Source organism: Myxine glutinosa, chromosome 9 (assembly GCF_964187855.1).
Source record: "Myxine glutinosa chromosome 9, kmMyxGlut1.1, whole genome shotgun sequence".
Classification (NCBI taxonomy): domain Eukaryota; kingdom Metazoa; phylum Chordata; class Myxini; order Myxiniformes; family Myxinidae; genus Myxine; species Myxine glutinosa.
In genome coordinates this window covers 21,552,866-21,576,768 of record NC_136269.1, presented here as the reverse complement: position 1 = coordinate 21,576,768, position 23,903 = coordinate 21,552,866, and the positions used below count along the sequence as shown (strand labels likewise).

Sequence of the window (23,903 nt, the reverse complement as noted above, 5' to 3'; positions counted from 1 at the left end):
TAATCGTTAGACACCTTTAACCTTCCCTATCTTGTGTATCTAAAAGAATCAACCCTTTTGACACATTTTTACCATTCTGCCCTCTATAATCAGTCTTTTATGGTCTTTTTAGCGTTCTGTTAGGCCCTAACTGCAAGTTTAGGTGGCAAAATGAATCAGGGCGATGATGGTTCAGAGCTCAAGAGGAGGGGTCGCTCCGCCCAATCACGTGATGCCTATCGGCGGCACAATACTGGGCTGGTTTGGGACTTGCAATCTGCACGGGTAACTCAGCCTTCAGATGCAGATCCGGCAGGGAGGTCTCAAAGCGATCGTCTTTTGCGGTCACTGACGCAACCTGCTGGATTTGAACCGGGCAACCAGAACGGTCCGATTTTGGGGTTTACCACGAGGGGGAACATCTCAGACTTCTCCCGAACTCTGGGTCTTGAGGCCACTGGCCAAGGATAACTCTGCGGTCCGGCGGGTTGCTCATCAACCACGAACGCCGATTGATACCATCAAACCTGGCAGGGCCCTCACTGCAACACGCGTTACCTTTCCAGTGGTTTGCCAATATTAAAGGGGCTCGCACCCTTGATATGTATGTCTTCTCTGCTTAATCAGGTGTAGCTGAGCGGAGCTGCCAAATACGTTTCGGCTAAAGTTAAGGAGCCAATTGAATTGGTTGGGGTAAAACGTCCCCGTCTATCACTAGTACTCCTTAATCGAGTCAACAGGGAAGAGATGAAACGGGCAGGTTGGAAACAACAGTTTACCAAAGAATTGCAGCATGCAAGTATTCACAAAGGACAATCAAGCAACACATTTACAATGATCAAAAAGGCACAAGCAAACAGTCAAAGAGGAGGGGGATAGTCAAACAGGAAGAAGAGAGGAGGGGGATAGTCAAACAGGAAGAAGAGAGGAGGGGGATAGTCAAACAGGAAGAAGAGAGGAGGGGGATAGTCAAACAGGATGGGGATAGTCAAACAGCAAGGAGAGAGGAGGGGGATAGTCAAACAGCAAGGAGAGAGGAGGGGGATAGTCAAAGAGGAGGGGGATAGTCAAACAGGAAGGAGAGAGGAGGAGTATAGTCAAACAGGAAGAAGAGAGGAGGGGGATAGTCAAACAGGACGGGGATAGTCAAACAGCAAGGAGAGAGGAGGGGGATAGTCAAAGAGGAGGGGGATAGTCAAACAGGAAGGAGAGAGGAGGGGGATAGTCAAACAGGAAGGAGAGAGGAGGGGGATAGTCAAAGAGGAGGGGGATAGTCAAACAGGAAGAAGACAGGAGGCGGATAGTCAAACAGGAGGGGGGGGGGGGGGGGGGAGGTGGTCAAACAGGAGGGGGATAGTCAAACAGGAAGAAGACAGGAGGCGGATAGTCAAACAGGAAGAAGAGAGGAGGGGGATAGTCAAACAGGAAGGAGAGAGGAGGGGAATAGTCAAAGAGGAGGGGGATAGTCAAACAGGAAGAAGACAGGAGGCGGATAGTCAAACAGGAGGGGGGGGGGGGGGGGGAGGTGGTCAAACAGGAGGGGGATAGTCAAACAGGAAGAAGAGAGGAGGAGGATAGTCAAAGAGGAGGGGGATAGTCAAGTTCAGGGCTTAGGTTGGGCCTCTGGACTCACCCAAGCATCGTCGATGGACGGGTATTGATCCTGGTACAGGAAGGGAGGGGGGAAGGGAGGGTCTGTTTGGTATTGTGCTGTGGTGTGTGCGGTGTGGGCAGAGAGGAAAGGGGAGAGGTGCGGATCAATACGCCCGCCCGAACCAACTGACAGGCAGGTGGTCGACTGCTCTTTTGTTGGTAGCTCTTTTACCTCTATCATCAGCTGGCTCTTTGTGCATCAAGGGAGACAAAGTGTTAATTAATAAGGGGATAGCAAGGACGGATGTGTACGTCAGTATGGAGCCTCATTCCTCCACAGAGATCTCTTGCTACCCGTGCCGTCTCACACCTCAGATCCATCCTCGATACCTGCGCAGCGCCTCCTGGACTTCAGGGCAACGAGTCCTTCTCTGGTCCGGGTCCCAAGCAGATTCTCTGCTCTCTCACCGTGGCAGCAGATCTCTGGTTCAGTCAGAAGGCACCGAATAGCTTTTGCATTCCGCCTTTTTTCTTGCTTGAGCGGGGCAGAGACTGGAAGGGTCAAGGTTCAGGAGAGGCAGATCCTCGGGGATCAAAGTTCGTATTTTCACCTTTTGATCCATGGCGGTGGGCTGCCATTGGTGCACACCTCAAGGTACTGCCCTTCTCTCCTGTAAATCGTTGCTAACCAGCGCAGTGTTCTGGAATACGATGCGGCGCTTCACTTCACAACTGTCTTTCCCGCCAAGACACATTAAAAGTGGGAAACTAGAAAGGCACTCGGTACAGTGTACATACCTCCAATAAGCTGAATGGTTTACATTTTATATCCCTCTGATAGGTCGGATATGGATTTGGACCTGTAAGAAAATTAGCTTCTTCTGGTCACCTACCCAACTCATCCACCAAGTTTTCTCAAAACTCGTGCACAATTTTTTGAAATATCGTGCGATGTATCGTTTTTGGCCCCATCTCTCAATGGTGAAGAATCACTTAAAAAGAAAATGACCAGATCCGTATGCTAATTTATTTAAATTTTTGTCCCCCATCGCACTGCAGAGCGAAAGGGGGACTATGGTTTTCCCCTCCGTCCGTGTGTCTGTCCGTCCGTCCATGCGTCCGTGTGTGCAGACGTGCGTGCGTGCGTAAGCGAAGGACCGAATTCTAATTTGGTATGTGGGTGCAACTAGGCGTAAGGAAGAACGCTATTGAAAATTGGGTCGCCACGTCAAACGCCAAGATGGCCGCCACCATATATATGTCTGAACCTTGTGAGCGGAATATCTTGAAAAATAAGCAAAGTACCAAATTCTAATCTGGTGTGTGGGTGTTTCTAATCTGGTGTGTGAGGTTTAACACCTCCGAGACACAAAGGTGATCCCGGGGGAGGAGGCTGTTTCACAGCACCACTTGGTTGTCTGCGACGTAAGGGTGAAAGGTGCGAGGAGAGCTCGGCGGGTGAAGTACCAACCGAGAATGAAGGTGTGGAGGTTGAAAGAGGGGACAGTAAGGGAGGCATTAAAAGAGAGGCTGAGTAGGGTCGAGGATGATGTGGTTGAGCTTGAAAGTGGTTGGATGTCAATGAAAGCTAGTCTGTTGGGAGCTGTTGGTGAGGTATGTGGATGGACAAAAGGACCACCGAGGCACTTGGAAACATGGTGGTGGGATGATGAAGTTGGAAAGAGGATTGACGAGAAGAGGAAGAAGTTCAAGGAGTGGCAGAAGGCGAAGGGTACGGGAGCAGAAACAGCAGAGCATGAAAGTTATAAGGCAGCCAGGAAGGCTGCAAAGAAAGAGGTAGCAAAGGCGCAGGAGGCATGTAGGAAAATGTTCGGAGAACGCTTGGATTCGGAAGAGGGTCAGAGAGCGGTATTCAAGATTGCAAAGCAGATAGCGAAAGAGAGGTATGAAGTGATGGGGGTGAGCTGCTTGAAGGATGAAGTGGGACAAATCGTTGTCGACCCAGATGGAATTAAAGGAAGATGGAAAAGATATATGGAAATGCTGTTGAATACAGAGAATGAATGGGATGGCAACATAGAGAGTAACCCAGTTTTAGGACCGGCAGAGAAGATAACTGAGAAGGAAGTTGAGGAAGCGATAAAAGCAATGAAGGGTAGAAAAGCAGGAGGGCCGACGGGAGTTGTGGGAGATATGTTGAAGGCAGCAGGAAGTTGGGGTGTGAAGAGAATGACAGAGATCTGTAATCTGGTGGTGAAAGAAGGCCGCATTCCAGTGGATTGGGAACTGAGTACCCTCGTCCCTCTATACAAGGGGAAAGGTGACCCTCTGGAGTGTGGCTCGCACCGAGCGATAAAGTTATTGGAGCATGGAATGAAGGTATTGGAAAGGGTGTTGGAGAGGAGGATAAGGAAGAAAGTGAAGATCGACGAAATGCAGTTTGGATTTATGCCAGGAAGAGGAACGACAGACGCGCTTTTCATTGTGAGGCAGTTGCAGGAGAAGTACATGGAGAAGAGGAAGAAGTTGTTTCTTGGGTTTGTTGATCTGGAGAAAGCATTCGATCGGTTTCCACGCAAAGTATTGACATGGGCATTGAGGAAGTTAGGAGTGGAGGAATGGTTGATCAGAGTAGTGATGGCAATGTACAAAAGAGTGCGCACAGCTGTAAGGACGAAGGACGGGAACAGTGGTGAGTTTGAGGTGAAGGTGGGAGTGCATCAGGGGTCGGTACTAAGTCCACTACTATTTGTAGCTGTGATGGAGGTGCTGGCTCAGAACGTAAAGGAGGGTTTACCGTGGGAGTTGTTGTATGCAGATGATCTGGTGTTGATTGCGGAAAGTATGGATGGACTGAAGGAAAAGATGAACACGTGGAAGGAATGTATGGAGACAAAAGGTCTGAAGGTGAATATCGGAAAGACGAAGGTGATAGCAAGTGGTAAAGCATGTGGTGAGGTGGAAAGAACTGGGAAGTGGCCCTGTGCTGTGTGTAGGAAGGGTGTCGGAGTGAACTCCATTCAGTGTACAATGTGTGCTGAGTGGGTTCATCAAAAATGTAGTGGTCTGAGAGGGTCATTAACCAGTGTGGCAGCTACATTCAAATGTAAGGTGTGCACAGAGGGAGCTGCAGATGGAGGAAATGTTGAGTTGGATCTTGGAGATGGCGTGAAGCTGGAAGGTGTGAAAACATTTTGCTACCTCGGAGACATGCTGAATGGAGAAGGTGGATCAGACTCGGCAACGGTTGCTCGAGTGAGATGTGCATGGAAGAAGTTTCGGGAATTGAGTGGCGTGCTGATGATGAGGGGAGTGTCGTTGAAGCTGAAAGGAAAGGTGTATGCTGCATGTGTGAGAAGTGTTATGATTTATGGGAGCGAGACATGGGTAATGAACGTAGAGCAGCAACGAAGGTTGGAAAGGGTGGAAATGCGAATGGTTCGACGGATGTGCGGAGTATCGTTGAGAGAGAGGAAGAGAAATGATGAATTGCGAAAGATGATGGGAATAGAGCCTGTGATTGATGCTGTGAAGAGGAACAGGTTGAGATGGTTTGGTCATGTGTTGAGGAAGGATGAAAGTGACTGGTTGAGAAGAGTGATGGAAATGAATGTAGAAGGAAGTAGAAGACGGGGAAGACCGAGAAAGACTTGGCTAAAGATGGTGGAAGAAGAAATGCGGGCAAGGGGGTTAACAAGGAGAGATGCAGAAAATAGGGCAAAATGGAGAAGATTGTCATGGGGACCGCAAGGCTAACCCCCGCTCTAGCAGGGAAAATGGCCTTTAAAATGCATGTTGTTGTTTGTTGTTGTGTGGGTGTGTCTAGGCATAAGGAAGAACGCTATTGAAAATTGGGTCGCCACATAAAAATCCAAAGATGGCCGCCTTGCGTCTTCCACTTTGTCAACTCACATCACTTCGCCGACGGGGGAACTAGGCGTAATTCTAATTAATTTATCTAATTTATTCTTTTTTAATATCTCAGGGGACTGGGTAACCTGGGGTCCCAGGGCAGCTGCCCTGTTTGCCCTGCCTTTAATTTGGCCCATGTTCTATGCCATACTTGGCCTGGGCTGGCTTTTTTAACCTTTCCACTTGGATCCACGGCTCATGATGCTGCGATTAAAGTTTCAAATGTCTTGTACTGTGAATATATGTCCATCTTTGTAATCCATATACAACCATATTGCCCTATATGTGATATATGAGTTCCTGAGAAGTAAAGTGGACTATACCGCACAATATGATCAAGAGGGATCCAAAGTTTAGGTTCCTATTTGTAATCCCATTAAACTCCCATTGAACAAAGACATTTTGTTCAAAACTACTATTATGTAAATACCAAAGGTGTCCTGACCTTTAAAATTAATTTTTAGTTATGGGATAGGCCAATTTACTTCTCAAGAAGCTCGTACATCATTCTGTATTCTCGACATTCCTCAATGGCTTTGACCTTTTAATAACCACCTGGTTGTGTTCATTGAAATGTTCTCTCGAGGACATTTAATCGTTTTTTTTGTTTTTTTGTTGTTGTTGTATGCAAGATCGAGGCTCGTAAAAGAGCTAACATCAATCACAAAACAGACAAACTGACACACAAAACATACAATAAAGGGAGCGGGAGAAAAGATGGGGAGAGAGAGGGAAGCACACAAATACAACAGCAGAGAACGAGGACATCGGGAGATCTGTGGGAGGGAGAGGGCTTGGGGGGAGGAGGCATGGGAAGGGGTGGGGGGGGGGGGGGGTGGGAGAGGTATAAAACACATGGGCACCATTAAGACTTCCAGGAAAGAAGTCAGTATTTTTTTTTTTTTTTTAGTGGATCTGGGGTGAATTAACGGGGGTAGAAGAGATCAAAGTTTTGGATGGGGGAAGATAAGAGATGGTTTCTGACATTGCTTAACACTGCATGGTCTCCTTTTTGCTGCTCAACCTTCATCGACCTTTTGTATTATCCTCCATTGCAAATACTGTTAACCCATTCATTGTTCGGTTACGAATGCCATCATCAAGCCATTTGCTCCCAAGTGCATTGTTTTGGATTTAATAGTGGGATCTCTTTTTCATTTAGCAAACCACGAGATCCAGGAGTGTGTTCATTATTGAATTGTGTGTCGTTTGTTTAGGATATCTTCCTACCCCAGGGTTATCCGGACAGTGTAAGTCCTGACTACATTCAATATCAAGCCTGGGACACATTGCAGGTATCTATTGTGTGGTAACATGTTTGAATATACCATACAATGTACCACTTGCAAAAACATTGCTTCATTTTACATATGTACTGTACCTGTGATGAATGCTCTGAAAGTCTCAAAATCGCTCGCACTGAACTTGGCAAGTGCGGACAACATCTCTGATAGGATCGTTTGTTCATCCGATCTATTTTAGAGGGTAAAAAGGAAAGATAGATCTTTGTATGTGACAGTGTTGGTGCTGATGTGTGGGATTCGATTGAGCGAATGCGGACTATGTAAGGTGGTGTGCTCATTCCATAGGCATTCTGCAGTGGTGTTTCTGGAAGCCTCGCATTGCAAGGTGTGCTGAAAGGGGCTGGTGTTGGTGATAGCTCTGCCTCCATTGCTGCCACCACAGCAACATGGCTGCTTCGAGGTGACATCCACAATGGGGAGCACATCATGGTGGTCGTACATGAGTAGTGATTTCTTAAATCATCCCTTTTTAGCCGCGTCGCAGACGCTGCTCATAGAGTGCACTCTGCTGTTGTTGTTGTTGTTCTTCTTGTTCTTGTTCTTGTTCTTGCAGAGAAGACAAAACCTCAAAGCTCCACCCATTCTGGGAACCATAGCTCCACCCATTGTGGGAGAGGCTTCATATAAACAAATATCCACCATTTTATTAACTCGCATAGCTTTGAGGCCTGTTTTGTAGGCCCGTGGTGTCTTCCTCTCTCACACAGTTTTTTTCAAATCAAATTCGATATATCATTTCATTTTTCACAGTCGCTAACATAGTTTTAGACTCGGTTGAAAAAAAAACTGGAAGAAAATCCGAATGAAAGTTGCCCTTTATAGAACGAAATTAATTCTCAAAGGCCTGTAACTTCAAGTCCATTGAGATATATATTTTTGAAATCGCGGCATGGTCAGTCATACACCGCCCGAAATAACAGACGGGAAAATGCCGAGATATATATATTTTGTTTAAATCGCGGCATGGTCAGTCATACACCGCCCGAAATAACAGACGGGAAAATGCCGAGATATATTAAAAATTCGTCCATTTGATGACAATCGTCACGATGAAATATTTAATTTATACGTCGTCACAATAATGTGGAGAGAGGAGCATAGCTTCGTTCACGTGTCGCCACACACGGGAAATTGCCGAGATATATATATATTTTAAATCGCGGCATGGTCAGTCATACACCGCCTGAAATAACAGACGGGAAAATGCCGAGATATATTAAAAATTCGTCCATTTGATGACAATCGTCACGATGAAATATTTAATTTATACGTCGTCACAATAATGTGGAGAGAGGAGCATAGCTTCGTTCACGTGTCGCCACATATGGGAAATTGCCGAGATATATTTTTTTACAATCACGGCATGGTCAGTCATACACCGCCCGAAATAACAGACGGGAAATTGCCGAGATATATTAAAAATTCGTCGCCACACACGGGAAATTGCCGAGATATATTTTTTTACAATCACGGCATAGTCAGTCATACACCGCCCGAAATAACAGACGGGAAATTGCCGAGATATATTTTCACGTTGCACAAAAATAACATCAAGTAATCGAATCAATAGGAATGTCCTGTGCCTATAACATCGACGTTATAGGCAACGCTGTATCTAGGCATTGTGTAACATCGACGCGGCTTTTGTTTTAATTAAAACTTTTTGTACTTGTTTTATTACCTCCGCCCCCAAAGGTGGATGGAGGTTATGTTTTCACCTCTGTCTATTTGTCTGTCTGTTTTTTGTCAGTGAACAAAATACATCAAAAGGTTTGGAAGGATTTGGATGACATTTGGTGGAGTGGTTGAGTATGCGACAACGACGAAATTTTAGATTTTGGTTAAGATCCGGATCCGGATTTTGATACTAGAACTTTTAAAAGTGAATATTCACCATTGATTGATAGGGCCGAAAACGATATAAAAACCACCTTTAGAGGCCATTTTTCCCCGCAAGCGGGGGTTGGCCTTTTTCGGGAACTGTGGTTGTTGTTGTTTTTCGGTCCCCTTTTTGAAGCAATGTTTTACGGCCGGATGCCCTTCCTGACGCCAACCCTTTTTGCCGCCTTTAACGACAAACAGGGATTTGGAACGACCTCGGAAGGATGACAGGCTGAGTCAACCCCCCTGGCGTTAATTCAGCGATCGACCGGGATTCGAACCCAGGATCCTTGGATCCAAAGCCGGCACCCTAGCCGCTAGCCCAACACCAGGGATTAGCACCAACACCAGCACCAACACCGAAAACGATATATAGCAGGATATCTCAAAAGGTTGTGGATGGATTTGGATGGAACTTGGTGAAGAGGTTGTGTGTGTGACAAGGAAGACTTGATTCAATTTTGGTGAAGATTCAAATCCAGATCTGGATCCGGTAATTTTTAAGTTATTCTTCACCTTCACCATTGGTTGATTGGGCCAAAATCGATATATCGCAGGATATCTCAAAAGGTTGTGCACGACTTGTAACAAAACGAGGTGGATGAGTTGGGTAGATGACGAGAACAAACCGATTCGATTTTGGTTCAGGTCCGAATCCAGATCCGGCCAATCAGTGGATACAAAACGTAAACTGTTCAGCCTGGCGGAGGTATGCGCTCTACAGTGTGTTATTCTTGTTTCATATATTATCACAGTAATATCACATCATCACGTATCATTAATTAGTATTATCACAGTTATATATTATTAGTAAGGAACCTTGCTTTGGCATTTGGCGTAAGGAACCTTGCTTTAGCATTTGGCGTAAGGAACCTTGCTTTAGCATTTGGAGTGAGGAACCTTGCTTTAGCATTTGGAGTGAGGAACCTTGCTTTAGCATTTGGAGTGAGGAACCTTGCTTTAGCATTTGGAGTAAGGAACCTTGCTTTAGCATTTGGAGTAAGGAACCTTGCTTTAGCATTTGGAGTGAGGAACCTTGCTTTAGCATTTGGAGTGAGGAACCTTGCTTTAGCATTTGGAGTAAGGAACCTTGCTTTAGCATTTGGAGTAAGGAACCTTGCTTTAGCATTTGGAGTAAGGAACCTTGCTTTAGCATTTGGAGTAAGGAACCTTGCTTTAGCATTTGGAGTAAGGAACCTTGCTTTAGCATTTGGAGTGAGGAACCTTGCTTTAGCATTTGGAGTGAGGAACCTTGCTTTAGCATTCGGAGTAAGGAACCTTGCTTTAGCATTTGGAGTAAGGAACCTTGCTTTAGCATTCGGAGTAAGGAACCTTGCTTTAGCATTTGGAGTAAGGAACCTTGCTTTAGCATTTGGTGTGAGGAACCTTGCTTTAGCATTTGGAGTAAGGAACCTTGCCTTAGCATTTGGAGTGAGGAACCTTGCTTTAGCATTTGGAGTAAGGAACCTTGCTTTAGCATTTGGAGTAAGGAACCTTGCTTTAGCATTTGGTGTAAGGAACCTTGCTTTAGCATTTGGAGTAAGGAACCTTGCCTTAGCATTTGGAGTGAGGAACCTTGCTTTGGCATTTGGAGTGAGGAACCTTGCTTTAGCATTTGGAGTGAGGAACCTTGCTTTAACATTTGGAGTGAGGAACCTTGCTTTGGCATTTGGTGTAAGGAACCTTGCTTTAGCATTCGGAGTAAGGAACCTTGCTTTAGCATTTGGAGTAAGGAACCTTGCTTTAGCATTTGGAGTAAGGAACCTTGCTTTAGCATTCGGAGTAAGGAACCTTGCTTTAGCATTTGGAGTAAGGAACCTTGCTTTAGCATTTGGAGTAAGGAACCTTGCTTTAGCATTTGGAGTAAGGAACCTTGCTTTAGCATTTGGAGTAAGGAACCTTGCTTTAGCATTTGGAGTAAGGAACCTCGCTTTAGCATTTGGAGTAAGGAACCTTGCTTTAGCATTTGGAGTAAGGAACCTTGCTTTAGCATTCGGAGTAAGGAACCTTGCTTTAGCATTTGGAGTAAGGAACCTTGCTTTAGCATTTGGAGTAAGGAACCTTGCTTTAGCATTCGGAGTAAGGAACCTTGCTTTAGCATTTGGAGTAAGGAACCTTGCTTTAGCATTTGGAGTAAGGAACCTTGCTTTAGCATTTGGAGTAAGGAACCTTGCTTTAGCATTTGGAGTAAGGAACCTCGCTTTAGCATTTGGAGTAAGGAACCTTGCTTTAGCATTTGGAGTAAGGAACCTTGCTTTAGCATTCGGAGTAAGGAACCTTGCTTTAGCATTTGGAGTAAGGAACCTTGCTTTAGCATTTGGAGTAAGGAACCTTGCTTTAGCATTTGGAGTAAGGAACCTTGCTTTAGCATTTGGAGTAAGGAACCTTGCTTTAGCATTTGGAGTAAGGAACCTCGCTTTAGCATTTGGAGTAAGGAACCTTGCTTTAGCATTTGGAGTAAGGAACCTTGCTTTAGCATTCGGAGTAAGGAACCTTGCTTTAGCATTTGGAGTAAGGAACCTTGCTTTAGCATTTGGAGTAAGGAACCTTGCTTTAGCATTCGGAGTAAGGAACCTTGCTTTAGCATTTGGAGTAAGGAACCTTGCTCTAGCATTTGGAGTAAGGAACCTTGCTTTAGCATTTGGAGTAAGGAACCTTGCTTTAGCATTTGGAGTAAGGAACCTCGCTTTAGCATTTGGAGTAAGGAACCTCGCTTTAGCATTTGGAGTAAGGAACCTTGCTTTAGCATTTGGAGTAAGGAACCTTGCTTTAGCATTTGGAGTGAGGAACCTTGCTTTAGCATTTGGAGTGAGAAACCTTGCTTTAGCATTTGGAGTAAGGAACCTTGCTTTAGCATTTGGAGTGAGGAACCTTGCTTTGGCATTTGGAGTGAGGAACCTTGCTTTAGCATTTGGAGTGAGGAACCTTGCTTTAACATTTGGAGTGAGGAACCTCGCTTTGGCATTTGGTGTAAGGAACCTCGCTTTAGCATTTGGAGTAAGGAACCTTGCTTTAGCATTTGGAGTAAGGAACCTTGCTTTAGCATTTGGAGTAAGGAACCTTGCTTTAGCATTTGGAGTAAGGAACCTCGCTTTAGCATTTGGAGTAAGGAACCTTGCTTTAGCATTTGGAGTAAGGAACCTCGCTTTAGCATTTGGAGTAAGGAACCTTGCTTTAGCATTTGGAGTAAGGAACCTTGTTTTTAAAAGGTTTTGCCACACATGGGACTGGAACACTGGTCCTTTCGCTTGTGAGGCCAGCGCGCTACTCGTTATGCCACTGGACTGCCATCTCAAGGTAAAATTCAGGATGGCCTAGGCAGGTACGCACACCCGTCACGGAGATATCTAGCCAGGGTTTTAACCTTGGTCCAGCCATAAACTGTCATCCTGGTGCCCGTTGTCAGTGAAGAATGAAGAAGAAACGGAGGACTGACTCCTTGAAAGAGAGGTTTCTGTGCAATAATGAGTTAGTTTCGAGCAAAATGCAAGTGATCTTGTAAGCAATATTTTGTACTATTCTGAGTACATTGTGGTGGATACAAGTCTTTGTGTACAGTAGCTCACATAATTACTGCTGTATTTACTTATTGTAGTTGATTTTATCACTCAATTTCTGGCCACGATCATTGCTCTTGCATTTTCTTCCATGGTTTATGTACAAGTTGCACAGTGCTGATAACAAACCACTCCTTGTTTTCTGCAGATGGAGTAGGGATGCTTGGTCGCATCGGATTCGCTTGGATGAAAGGGTATGTGTGTGTGTGTGTGTGTGTGTGTGTGTGTGTGTGTGTGTGTGTGTGTGTGTGTGTGTGTGTGTGTGTGTGTGTGTGTGTGTGTGTGTGTGTGTGTGTGTGTGTGTGTGTGTGTGTGTGTGTGTGTGTGTGCGTGCGTGCACGCACGTGTTTCAACTTGTGCCAAATACAAGCCCTTATAGAAGCCGTCACAACCTATAGCCACCACATATGTCAGCGAGAAGCCACGCATCAACGACGTCTGTGGAAAATTCTGCACATAACGTGGAAGGAAAGGTTTCCAATATGGAGGTGCTAAATAAATCTGGCTGTTAGGCCTCAAGCTGAGGCCTGAAATAGTGCCAAAAAAATGAGTTTCGTTCCGAACTCGTGGGACTACGATTTCTATGCATTGTTTTATTGTATACAACATGCCTGACCTTGTGTTAAAAGTTTAACTCTGAAATCCTGCCAGTTTCCGTGAACGACCACGTCAAACTGGGTCATGTAGAGTCAAAAAGGAGGATTTTTAGCTCCGGTGCCGAATTTGCAGCGTGGTATCTCCGTCAGTACATATCATTCAGCCTAGGAATTTATGCTAGGCATAGATCCTCCCATGGTTCTGTGGCCCTGTCAATTTTGAAGGCTCTTACTTACGCACGCATCATACAGCGGAAATGTAAAAAATGTACTTTTGTCGTACGTACCTACTGTAAAATTCAATGAATTTCTCCGAAATTAACCCAAAATATTTCCGAAACCATCAGAGATCTCCTCTCGAAAATGGGTAAGCTTGGCATATGGAAGGGATACTGCTTATTGACGACGTTTCGTGGTTGTCTGGAAAACAACTGATGAAGGGGGCGACACTAAAAATGCCTCCAGATGCATATGGGGACCGCATGATGACCAGGGATAGCATCGTGAATGTAGAGTAGGGAAGCTTGGTATTATGGTCGGCCGTATGAATCCGATGAATACATGATAATCCATTGATACAATAAGTATCAATCCATAGATAATAATAATGCCATAGTAAATCGCATGATAGTTTATTCACCGTCGTGTCAATACGCAAAGATGCAGGCTTCGATGTACGCGAAAATTCTGAATGTCCACGGGCTCAAGTAGCACAAATCTTCTTAAAATTTCAAGGCAATTGGATGAAAATTGAGGATTTTACAAATTCGACCAAGTTGGTGAACTTTGGCCTATGTTGACCTATTGACCTTTTGATCCCAAAAACAATAAGCTTCTTGCTTATGATCAACTCTACCATTTGGTGAAGTTTCGTGAAGATCCGTTGAAAATTGTGACCTGTAGGCGCCTGACTGACAGACAGACAGACAAACAGACAAACAGACAGACAGACAGACAGACAAACAGACAAACAGACAAACAGACAGAGAGTCAAACAGACAGACAAACAGAATAATGCACAAGATCAAGCAATATACTTGAAAAATCTCAGGTAGAATTAATCAGCAATTATTTAGCTCAGGTAGAACAGCAAGGTGATAGTGAGCATTTTATTATTAAAATTAGTATACAGTGCACGTTTTTATGCCTCCGCAGGATGGTTGTCCGTCCGGTTGTCGGTCCGTACCAGACTTTCGTTTCCAGAATAACCGCTTATGGGATTGGCTTATTGGTATACCACCGTTTAGAGGCCATTTTTCCTCGCAAAGCGGGGGTTGGCCTTTTCGGGGACCGTGGTTGTTGTTGTTTTTTGGTTCCCTTTTTGAAGCAATGTTTTACGGCCGGATGCCCTTCCTGCCGCCAACCCTGTTTGTCACCTTTTTACGATACACAGGGAATTACCAGTGTACTGGTACTCAATTTGCCGACCTCGGAAGAATGACAGGCTGAGTCAACCCCCCTGGCGTTAATTCAGCGATCGACCGGGATTCGAACCCAGGATCCTTGGATCCTAAGCTGGCACCCTAGCCGCTAGCCCAACACCAGGGATCAGGGTATGAACTGTAATAATTGGTATGATAACAAAATTGGTATGAACTGTAATGCAAAGATGAACTGGTTCGATTTTGGGTTGAAAAGGTCAAAGGGACCATGGTCATGTGACCTTTAATTTAAAATCTTGGTTACCACAACAACTTGTGGACGAGAGAAGGGATTTCAATCAAACTTGACAGTAAATATCGTGGATGCTTCTTCATGGTGGTCGAACCCTTCCCCCTCCTCCCCCCAATGCACTTCGGGGGCAAAATCTTCCCCATTCTGTCCTGCTGCCCGGATTCGTCAGGTCAGCGCTTTATTAGGGTCAGAGTTCCGATTGGTCCCCATGGACCGTCCCTTTCCCTCTTGTCCCTGTTTCTCTCTTTCTCCATCTCTGACGTGGCCCTGACTTCGTGAAGGTGGATCACACCATCCTAGATGTGGGGGATCTCTGGGTCGTTTCTGGGAGATCGATCTGCTGTCTTTGTGTCACGGGTTTGTTCGAGAGAACTGTCCGAAGTGATACAAGAACAACCAAATTTGACACCACAATGGCCTGCTGTGCAAAGATGGACAGATTAGATTTTTGGGTGTAACAGGACATGTGCCCTTTGAAAATATTTTTGCAGATCATAACTCGAGTTTGAAACATCTGAGGTTTTACCTCTGTCATGTGACCTTTAATCGAGATCAAACGTAAACAGTGGGTTGACATCGAACGCAGGCGGATGCATATCCAATATCACCCACCGATGCAGACATTGTACAACAGAGCTCGTTTCGTCCCACCCTGCACAATAACGTGGGGTATAATTAGCAGTGTAGGTAGATCCTAGACTTGTGGAGGTAGATCCTAGACTCGTGGAGGTAGATCCTAGACTCGTGGAGGTGTATCGTAGACTCGTGGAGGTGTATCCTAGACTCGTGGAGGTAGATCCTAGACTCGTGAAGGTAGATCCTAGACTCGTGGAAGTAGATCCTAGACCCGTGGAGGTAGATCCTAGACTCGTGGAGGTAGATCCTAGACTCGTGGAGGTGTATCGTAGACTCGTGGAGGTGTATCGTAGACTTGTGGAGGTGTATCATAGACTCGTGGAGGTGTATCGTAGACTCGTGGAGGTGTATCGTAGACTCGTGGAGGTGTACCGTAGACTCGTGGAGGTGTATCGTAGACTTGTGGAGGTAGATCCTAGACTCGTGGAGGTAGATCCTAGACTCGTGGAGGTAGATCCTAGACTCGTGGAAGTAGATCCTAGACCCGTGGAGGTAGATCCTAGACTCGTGGAGGTAGATCCTAGACTCGTGGAGGTATATCGTAGACTCGTGGAGGTGTATTGTAGACTCGTGGAGGTGTATTGTAGACTCGTTGAGGTGTATCGTGGAGGTGTATCGTAGACTCGTGGAGGTAGATCCTAGACTCGTGGAGGTGTATCATAAACTCGTGGAGGTGTTGGTGAACTCGACGTTGACCAGATGCTGGTGTCTGTTGGCAAGATTGTGACACTCACCGTCCAATTGCAGCCACGTTTGCAGGCATTCACGATATTTACTCCATCTAAGAGGCGTAAGCAGCGAAGTTATGTCATTCACGACGTGTTCAAAGTGCATGAAGCACTTTAAACGCGATTTTCCCGAGGCCATGACTAAACATTCAGCGTGACATGGGCGCCGCCATTTTGTATGTCATGTGACCCAAGCAAGTGTTCTGATAGGCCTAGATTCAACATCAGTGCCTTCGATGCAAGACAAAGTAGTGCGACATAAACGCGTGGAAAACTTTCAAACTGGCAGGATCTGTTCGTTAAACTTTTTGTATGTGCCACAACTCGGCACGTACTCAGATTACCAGTGATTATTTTTTAGTCTCTCTGACCTCGGAACGGGATTGAACGCTACACGGTGTCAGCTTGAGGCCTATGTGTATCGGTGGAGAGTATGATCAAAAGACGACAACTGCAATGGGCTGGTCACCCCTTAAGAATGAGCGATTGAAGGATTCCGAAACAGTTATTTTATGGGGAACTGCCTGTGGGCAAAGGTGGCATTGGGAAACGTAGAAAGCGCTACAAGGATTGGCTGAACGCTACAATAAAAAGCTGTGATATTGACCCGGCCAAGTGGGAACACCAGGCCACAGATCGCTCGTTTTGGAGAAAGATTATCAACAAAGGCATCAGAAAATTCGAGGAGGTGAGATGTGAGCGTATCCACCAGGCCCGCTTGAGGAGAAAGAGTCCGGACCAAGCGGCATCAACCAGATTCCAGATTCCAGTGCGACACGTGCGGGAGACCGTGTGCAGCTGCGACTGTGGCCTTGCTGCGCATTCTTGTGCTCGCCACAAGACATGATAACCCAACACGTCTTCGTCGGACTCGACGTGACTTCCATCATAATCATCATCATCATCATCATCATCATCATCATCATCATAGTCGCCCTGTCACTGTCAACTCTTATTTGCATTGCCATTGATTCTTCATCACTTGTCCTTCATTTAGTACTTGCTCATCTTTGTAAACCTCGTTTATATCCACCTGTTCATTTGATTGGCAAATTGACTCTTGCTGTGTAGACTAGAGGGGATGGAGCAGGATTTTTTTTTTTTTTTTTTTTTACAAAGGCCCAACTTTGTATATCCGTCCACAGATCTGTGCTTGACTGTGATGCTAAGAAGTGGAGGTAAGTCTGTTTGATTATAAAAACACTTTGTTTACTTGTTGATTTTACTATTCTCATAAATGCTTGTTATTTACATCATCTGGTTTTCCTTTTTTATTTTTGCTTTTCCTCCTGTTTGGATGTTTCTGCACACTTGCCTCGTGTTTGCCTAGACTTGCTGCTGATGTGACGAATGACTTCGCGATCGCTTTGGAAGCAACAATACCCCTCATCTCTACTGTTCCTGCTCTCTCCATCGTTCTATTCTGCTTTGCTAGTCTTGCCAAGGTGATCCTCCCCCTCCATCATATTCAGAAAATATTTATATCCTTTGCAGACCAAAATATTCTTGGTCTTTGGGCTTCTTGCAATTTCATTTGATTGATTATTAATTTGTACTTTTCGTTTTTCTTGCTTGGTACAGTAAACCTCACTAAGCGATGCCTCTTGAGGTCACACCTGACCATTGAAACCTGACCTCAGCATATGCTGTGTCTTCTGTAGGCAATGGTTGGTGTGGCTGGAGCAGCAACACGAGCAGCACTTACCTTGCACCAGGCTCGCAGGGAAAATATGGCTGATGTTGCTGCAAAGGATGGCAGTCAGGTAGACACAATTCCCACTAAAAACATAAACCCGGCCTGTTTCATTCCAGTGCAAGATGAAGACTTCCCTCAACTCGTGTCGAGAGGGGGTTTGGCCGACTCACCATGCTTGCCATGTGCAGGCTGGTAAGAGTGAGCGGCCATTAGGATTGAATGCATAATAACCATATCCACTATTATAAACACCACTGGAGGTGTAGTAACACAATTATATAAATGAACAGGATTATAAATAATTAATTGACATATGTGGGAAAATTACATGCCCAGAGCAGGAAGTGGTGTTTTTAATAGCGGACATGGATTTGTCCCTCCTTTGGAGGAAGACTGCCAGCTCAAGGTCATCTGCCAGCATCTTGGAAATCAGCAAACATTACTGCTTTACACAAAAAATGTGCAAAAACAGATCCTTGCAACTACAGACCAATCAGCCTGCTCCCAGTTATCAGCAAAGTCATGGAATCCATCATTACTTCGGATATCAAATCCTTCCTCTTCTCCAATATCAAATCCTTCTCCAAACACATGTATCTGGAAAACTGTACCAGTGCTCTGCCATCTGAGCTATCTGGGCGACCCCGACTGAGCATGCAATTTTCCCACACATATGATTGCTTCTCTCTTTCCGTCATTGCTTCTGGGGCACTCCCTGCCAACCATAGGAGCATCAACGGCCTGCTCACGAGAGAGTCTTTATGGACCTGAGTCTAGCCAAATGCTGTCCCGGATGATGCTAGGCCAATGGAGAAAAGGCGTACCGAACAGGTTGGAAAGTAACAACAAAATGTACAGCCTTTTATTTAGAAGGCACAGAGAAACAGAGACGAAGATACAGCTTCCCAACTCTTACCTACTAATAACCCCGACTTGGCGCCTTCACACTCTGACACACACACACTCACAGGGAAAAAGACACTGGTTAAGGGCGTAGCGATGTACGTGCTGGAATTGCCTCGCTGGTGACCACGTGGTCTGGTGTGCGCAGCTCGCGGCTCGATCATGACATGCAGCCTGGATGAGGTAAGGTCTGAAGGACGAACCGCCGCCTCGAAGTTGGTATGGACGAACTTCAGCACAGGTTGGACAAGCTTGCAGGTCAGCTGGATGGTGCAAAAGATCGGCGCAGAAGCGATTGGTGTCGACGAAGAACAAAGGGCAAAACACGTGTTGTTGGAGCTAAAACAAGAGAGTCCAGAGCAGGGTGTCGTCCACGTGGCAAAATCCCAGGCAAGGCAAGATCGAACAGAGCAGGAGGTCGTCCTGTGCGCAGCGAAATCCTCGGCAAAAAAGAGAATCGTGTCGTCCATGAGACAAAGAGAGAACAGAGCAGGAGGTCGTCCTGTGCGCAGCGAAAATCCAAAGCCAAGAGAATGATAATGTGCTCCGCGTGGGCTATTATCAGACCTATTTGTCCAGGGCAAGACAAATATGTGTGTAAAGTTTGGCGATTCTACGTGCAACGGTGTGGACGTAGTGTTGCAAACAGACAAACAGACAGACAGACAAACCAACCGATCAACATACTTGCCGGAATCTTTTCCGGCAAGTAAAAAAACCCGACTTGGAGAATATTTGGGAGCACGGCATAAGAATAGTAGGCCTCATGTTTAATAATCGGTATTGTTATGTCGTTGTCATTACTGTAGAATCTATCGTTATAATTTGAAATTGGGTGGGAGAGGCATTTAACCATTCCTCTACCCCCAACCCTTCCTCGCCCACTTCTGCCACCCTAAAACAGGAAATGTTCTAATTGAGACTCAAGACCAATCTTTTAGCTCGAAAGCATGTGAAAATGCAAAGCCCATCCACGTCCGTTTGTATTCAGTCATCTTCGTCTTCTTCTGTATGCTCAAAAGAACGAAACAGTTTATTTTTTATCTTTTAATTGATGATTTTATGCAGCCTTGACCTTTGAGGTTTAGATCTAAAACAACAATTGGCTCCTTGCTTTTGATTGGTGTACCAACTCAGTGACCGAATATGCAAATGCTTAAAATTGCAGGTCAATCGGATGAAAGTTGACCTTTGACCTTTAACATTGACCTTTTCAAAGTTGACCTTTGAAAGACGCTGACCTTTGACCTTCAACAACTAATTATTTTTTCCTTCTCTATACTGTCATAATAAAGATTTGTTGAAAATTTCATGACAAAACTCAAATGGGAAATTGAAATGTCAGGTCAATTGGATGACGCTTGATTTTTTTGTGATGCTGACCTTTGACCTTTTGACAAAATTATTCATTTGGCTTCTCCATATTATCACAATAAAGTTTTGGTGAAAGATTTATGACAAAACTCAAATGGTAAAAAAGTTACAGCCTGGCCAGACACACACAGAAATGCACACACACAGAGACAGACAGACAGACACAGACAGACAGACACAGACAGACAGACACAGACAGACACACACAGACAGACAGACAGACACAGACAGACAGACAGACAGACACACACAGACAGACACACACAGACAGACACACACAGACAGACACACACACAGACAGACACACACACACAGACATTCACACACACAGACATTCACACAGACACAGACACAAACACACACACACATACACACATACACACACAGATAGACACACATACACAGACAGACAGACACACACATACATATACACACACAAACAGACACACACACACACACAGACACACACACACACACACACACACACACACATACACACACACACACACACAGACAGACAGACACACAGAAGTAATTACAATACCCATCTCCTGCTGCACACGGGATGGGCTCAAAAGACTCAGAGGACCCAATCTAGCCTTAACTCTAATTTTCAAATGGGTAAAGATTTATTGGACGAAATCTTTATGTTCATTGGAATCAATGCAAATGGTATTTAAAATAACTGCTTTGGTGACGTTTTTCCATGCAGGAAGTTTTTGAATCAAAGATTTTAGTTATTTTCAGGTGCATTTTATGCCTCAGAGGTCCCGCCCCCTAAAGAACCACAATTGTGTGAGGTAGTGTACCACGTGATCCTAGCTTGCAGTAATGTTGCATGAATCGTGCCTTAATGCTAAAAATAAACCGTTTATGTCCATGTTTTTACAATGACATCACAAACGGAGCACAATGCCTGCCCTGCTCATGAGTTTTTTGTTTTTTTCATTTCAAGCCGGTACCAATTCACTTGACCTCTTCGGCCGTGCGTCTCAAATAAATTAGAAAAAAAACACCAAACACATGTACAGTTTTTTTGTTTGTTAGTTATTACCTATGTAGTATCTTCATTTTAAATCCAAAAGCTAATCTTTCAAAATTTTCATCAAAGTAACCCTTTAAGAATACTGACAACACAATTGTATGTATGACATCACAATTGTATGACATCACACTTCTAACAACAATTAGAAGCATCCCCAGAGGTTGAAAGACAATGTCAGAAGTTTGAGTATTTTTTATAAAGTTATGTTATCGCAATATGTTTTCAGTGTTTTTGCAATTGTGGATTCACCATAATATGTGGAGGCGAAATAAGAAAATCTAATACTGTACACAATGTGAGATGTATATGTATGTATGTCTTACTTTGTATTTTACAGGAAACTCTTGTTAACCTCTTCGCCCTCATAATTTCGATGCTGCTCACATACCTGATCACCAATAACACAAGGTATTCATTCCAACAATCTCATACCTGATCTACCATTGTACTCATTTCCTTATGTACCACTGTTTCATTGTTTCCTCTAAAAAAAATTTGGATATGTAGTCGAGGCTCGTGGAAGAGCTAGAACACAGACTGGAACAGGACGCAACATAGCAAAGGGAACAGCAGAAAGAGAAGTGAAGAGAGTAAAGTGATTTGAAATGAGGTAATTTCTTTAATTCCCTGAGCTCTCACCTGTTTTTACTTGTTTCATGCATTTTCACTACCTGTAACTCTCTTCCTTTGTTTTACTTTTGCACTTTATTGACCTCCTACACCATATCCAACTCCCTTTGCATTATCTCTGACCTTGCCCTTTCTGATCCTAGAATTTCTCTCCTGCTGCTGGTGCTGCTGTGCTGTGTGCACCTGTATGCTAACACATGTGCCGTGCGCTGCCTCGTCATGCCAAGCTTGAACCAGGCGCGTCTTCGCCTGCTTCTTGAGCATTTCCTGAACACACGTACTGTGGCACCCCCCAGTGCTATCAACTACAAGGAACCTGTTTGGCCACGTACTGTACTGCACTGTATTATATTCACGCTACTGTCCTATGCTTCACTGCACTCCATTTTCCTTTGCTTTACATCACTTTTTATTTGCTTATTTGCACTACTAGTACACCCATTTACTATGGGAGCGGCAGGGGGAGTCATGTTATTATCCTTATTATTATTGCCAATTATTATTGCTATTACTTATGTTAGATTAGGCCATTGAAAGGATCAGAACATGCATGATATTATAACATGTTAGATCAGGTCATTGAAAGGATGAGGACATGGGTGATCGGTTGCATTCAGCGATGTGATAAGCATTGAGTGATGTCCGGATTCCTCCAAATTTCTTTGTTTATTGTTATAAAAAGCATTAGCAACTGTTTAAAAAGTGCTTATGGGTTATAATATTTTTTTTACTTCTGGTGGAGGCCGTTGGGCTGTTACTCCCACAAAAACGCCATGATAAGCTATTTATAAACGTTGACACGACGTTTGTTCAAGGAGGAAAAAACCCCTTGTGGAGGTGCGACATTATTGGTATTGATATTGTTTTGTAATAACATTAATATTGTCGTGTCCCCGGGGTTAAGACCCCTGGGTAATGGATGGCCAACCTAGCTTTAACTCCGAGGCGTCTAAGCCGAATCGCTGGCGGTGTTGTCTCTTTAGCACGTGTGGGGGTGGAGGGTAGCAAGGGCTTACCTGTATGGAGTTCACTGGGTGTCCTCAAACCTACCACGGATAAACAAGACAGAACACAAGGGATTGAGGATGCAACAAATAATGAATTTAATGAAAATAATGCCAGGATAATAAAAATGAAAGGGAAGGTAAAATCTAATTCCTAATTGGGGCACACCCACTCAGACACAATTACATGACACAGGGAGAAATAAACGAAATAAAGAAAAGGTTGTGTGAGTTAGCCGATACTCAGCTCTGAGTTCTATGAAGATACTTGGGGTGGTTGAATGGCTCCAGTCGGTCGGCAAAACGACTGAGCGTCGGCATGAACAAGATGGCGCCAAGTCGCCAAGTGAGCACAACGAGCCGCGAAGCGGTGGCGAAACGTCCTCTCTCAGCCTCCGACCGTTTCACACTCCACAAAGCTCCGATACTTCTTCGGCACACGGCACGAAGCACCCCTGTTCTTTTTCCCAGCCAGAACAAGCGAGAGAGAGAATCAAAGCATGACCACTCCAAGCTCAGCCGCCTCCGTCGAGAGGAGAGAGAGAGAGAGAGAGAGAGAGAGAGAGAGAGAGAGAGAGAGAGATAGATAGATAGATAGATAGATAGATAGATATAGATATAGATAGATGCATCTGCCTTCCACGAACCCAGGACAGAGAGAGGGGAAAATGGCGGTCGCTTCGCCTTTTTCCTCCAGTGCTAGAATGTTTGACGATGATGTCACACTCCAACCAATCGTGCAGCGCCGTCGCATTGCCCCATCGTTTCTCAACCAATCGTCCTTCGGGGTGTGGCCTCACGGCCATTCTTGACGCCCATCGAGAAGATTTGGCTGGGCGTGGTAGTAGTGTCTGGGTACCGTCGGCGATTATGTTGTTTGTAATTACGTGCCGAGTGCATGGCTGGCCAAGTAAATGTTTTATAAGAACAAAGGGAAAAATCACAAGGGCAATGACACACTGGGAATTTATCCTTATGTCCTATCTAATTAGCATAGCTCCACCCCTCGCATGGAGACACAAACGCTTACACAGACATCCGGCCCAAACTTAGATACATCGAGGTGGCTTCATGGCATACAGAGCATGCTAATCTATACAATTCTATCTGGACTAAGGTATTTCATTACCTACCCCCACACACGTAACAATATTATGCTATTATCATTCATTTTGTTATGAGAAGCAGCCTTGGAAAAACGCCACGATGAAGCTAACTTAACATGGAGCTGCGTGTTGAGGTGTATTTCCATTAGCGATAATGGCGGGGAAAGCCCGCTTGGGGGAGAAAACCCCCTTGGGGAGGGGAGCAAATAAATGCCCTACAACCTTCATTGTGTGACCTTTAGTCCTCCTGTCAAGTTTGGTTGAGATTGGATAAGTAACGATCGAATGTATCGCAGTCAAAAAATCATCAGACAGACAGACACC

At 44.8% G+C, this 23,903-nt stretch overlaps 1 protein-coding gene across 9 annotated transcripts in view; it reads left to right on the top strand.

Annotated features, from left to right (window-relative positions):
- The window catches only part of RUSF1 (RUS family member 1), an 89,336-nt gene that overhangs the window by 18,409 nt on the left and 47,024 nt on the right, over positions 1-23,903 (top strand). For 8 of the 9 annotated variants that reach the window (XM_078784162.1, XM_078784159.1, XM_078784160.1 and 5 more), the window contains exons 3-10: positions 6,663-6,740; positions 7,035-7,149; positions 12,336-12,381; positions 16,967-16,999; positions 17,152-17,266; positions 17,483-17,584; positions 21,177-21,247; positions 21,613-21,797. In XM_078784162.1, coding sequence (XP_078640288.1) covers positions 6,663-6,740; positions 7,035-7,149; positions 12,336-12,381; positions 16,967-16,999; positions 17,152-17,266; positions 17,483-17,584; positions 21,177-21,247; positions 21,613-21,797 — 745 coding nt within the window. The remainder of the gene's footprint in view (positions 1-6,662; positions 6,741-7,034; positions 7,150-12,335; positions 12,382-16,966; positions 17,000-17,151; positions 17,267-17,482; positions 17,585-21,176; positions 21,248-21,612; positions 21,798-23,903) is intronic. The other variant, XM_068129497.2, reaches the window with a different exon arrangement.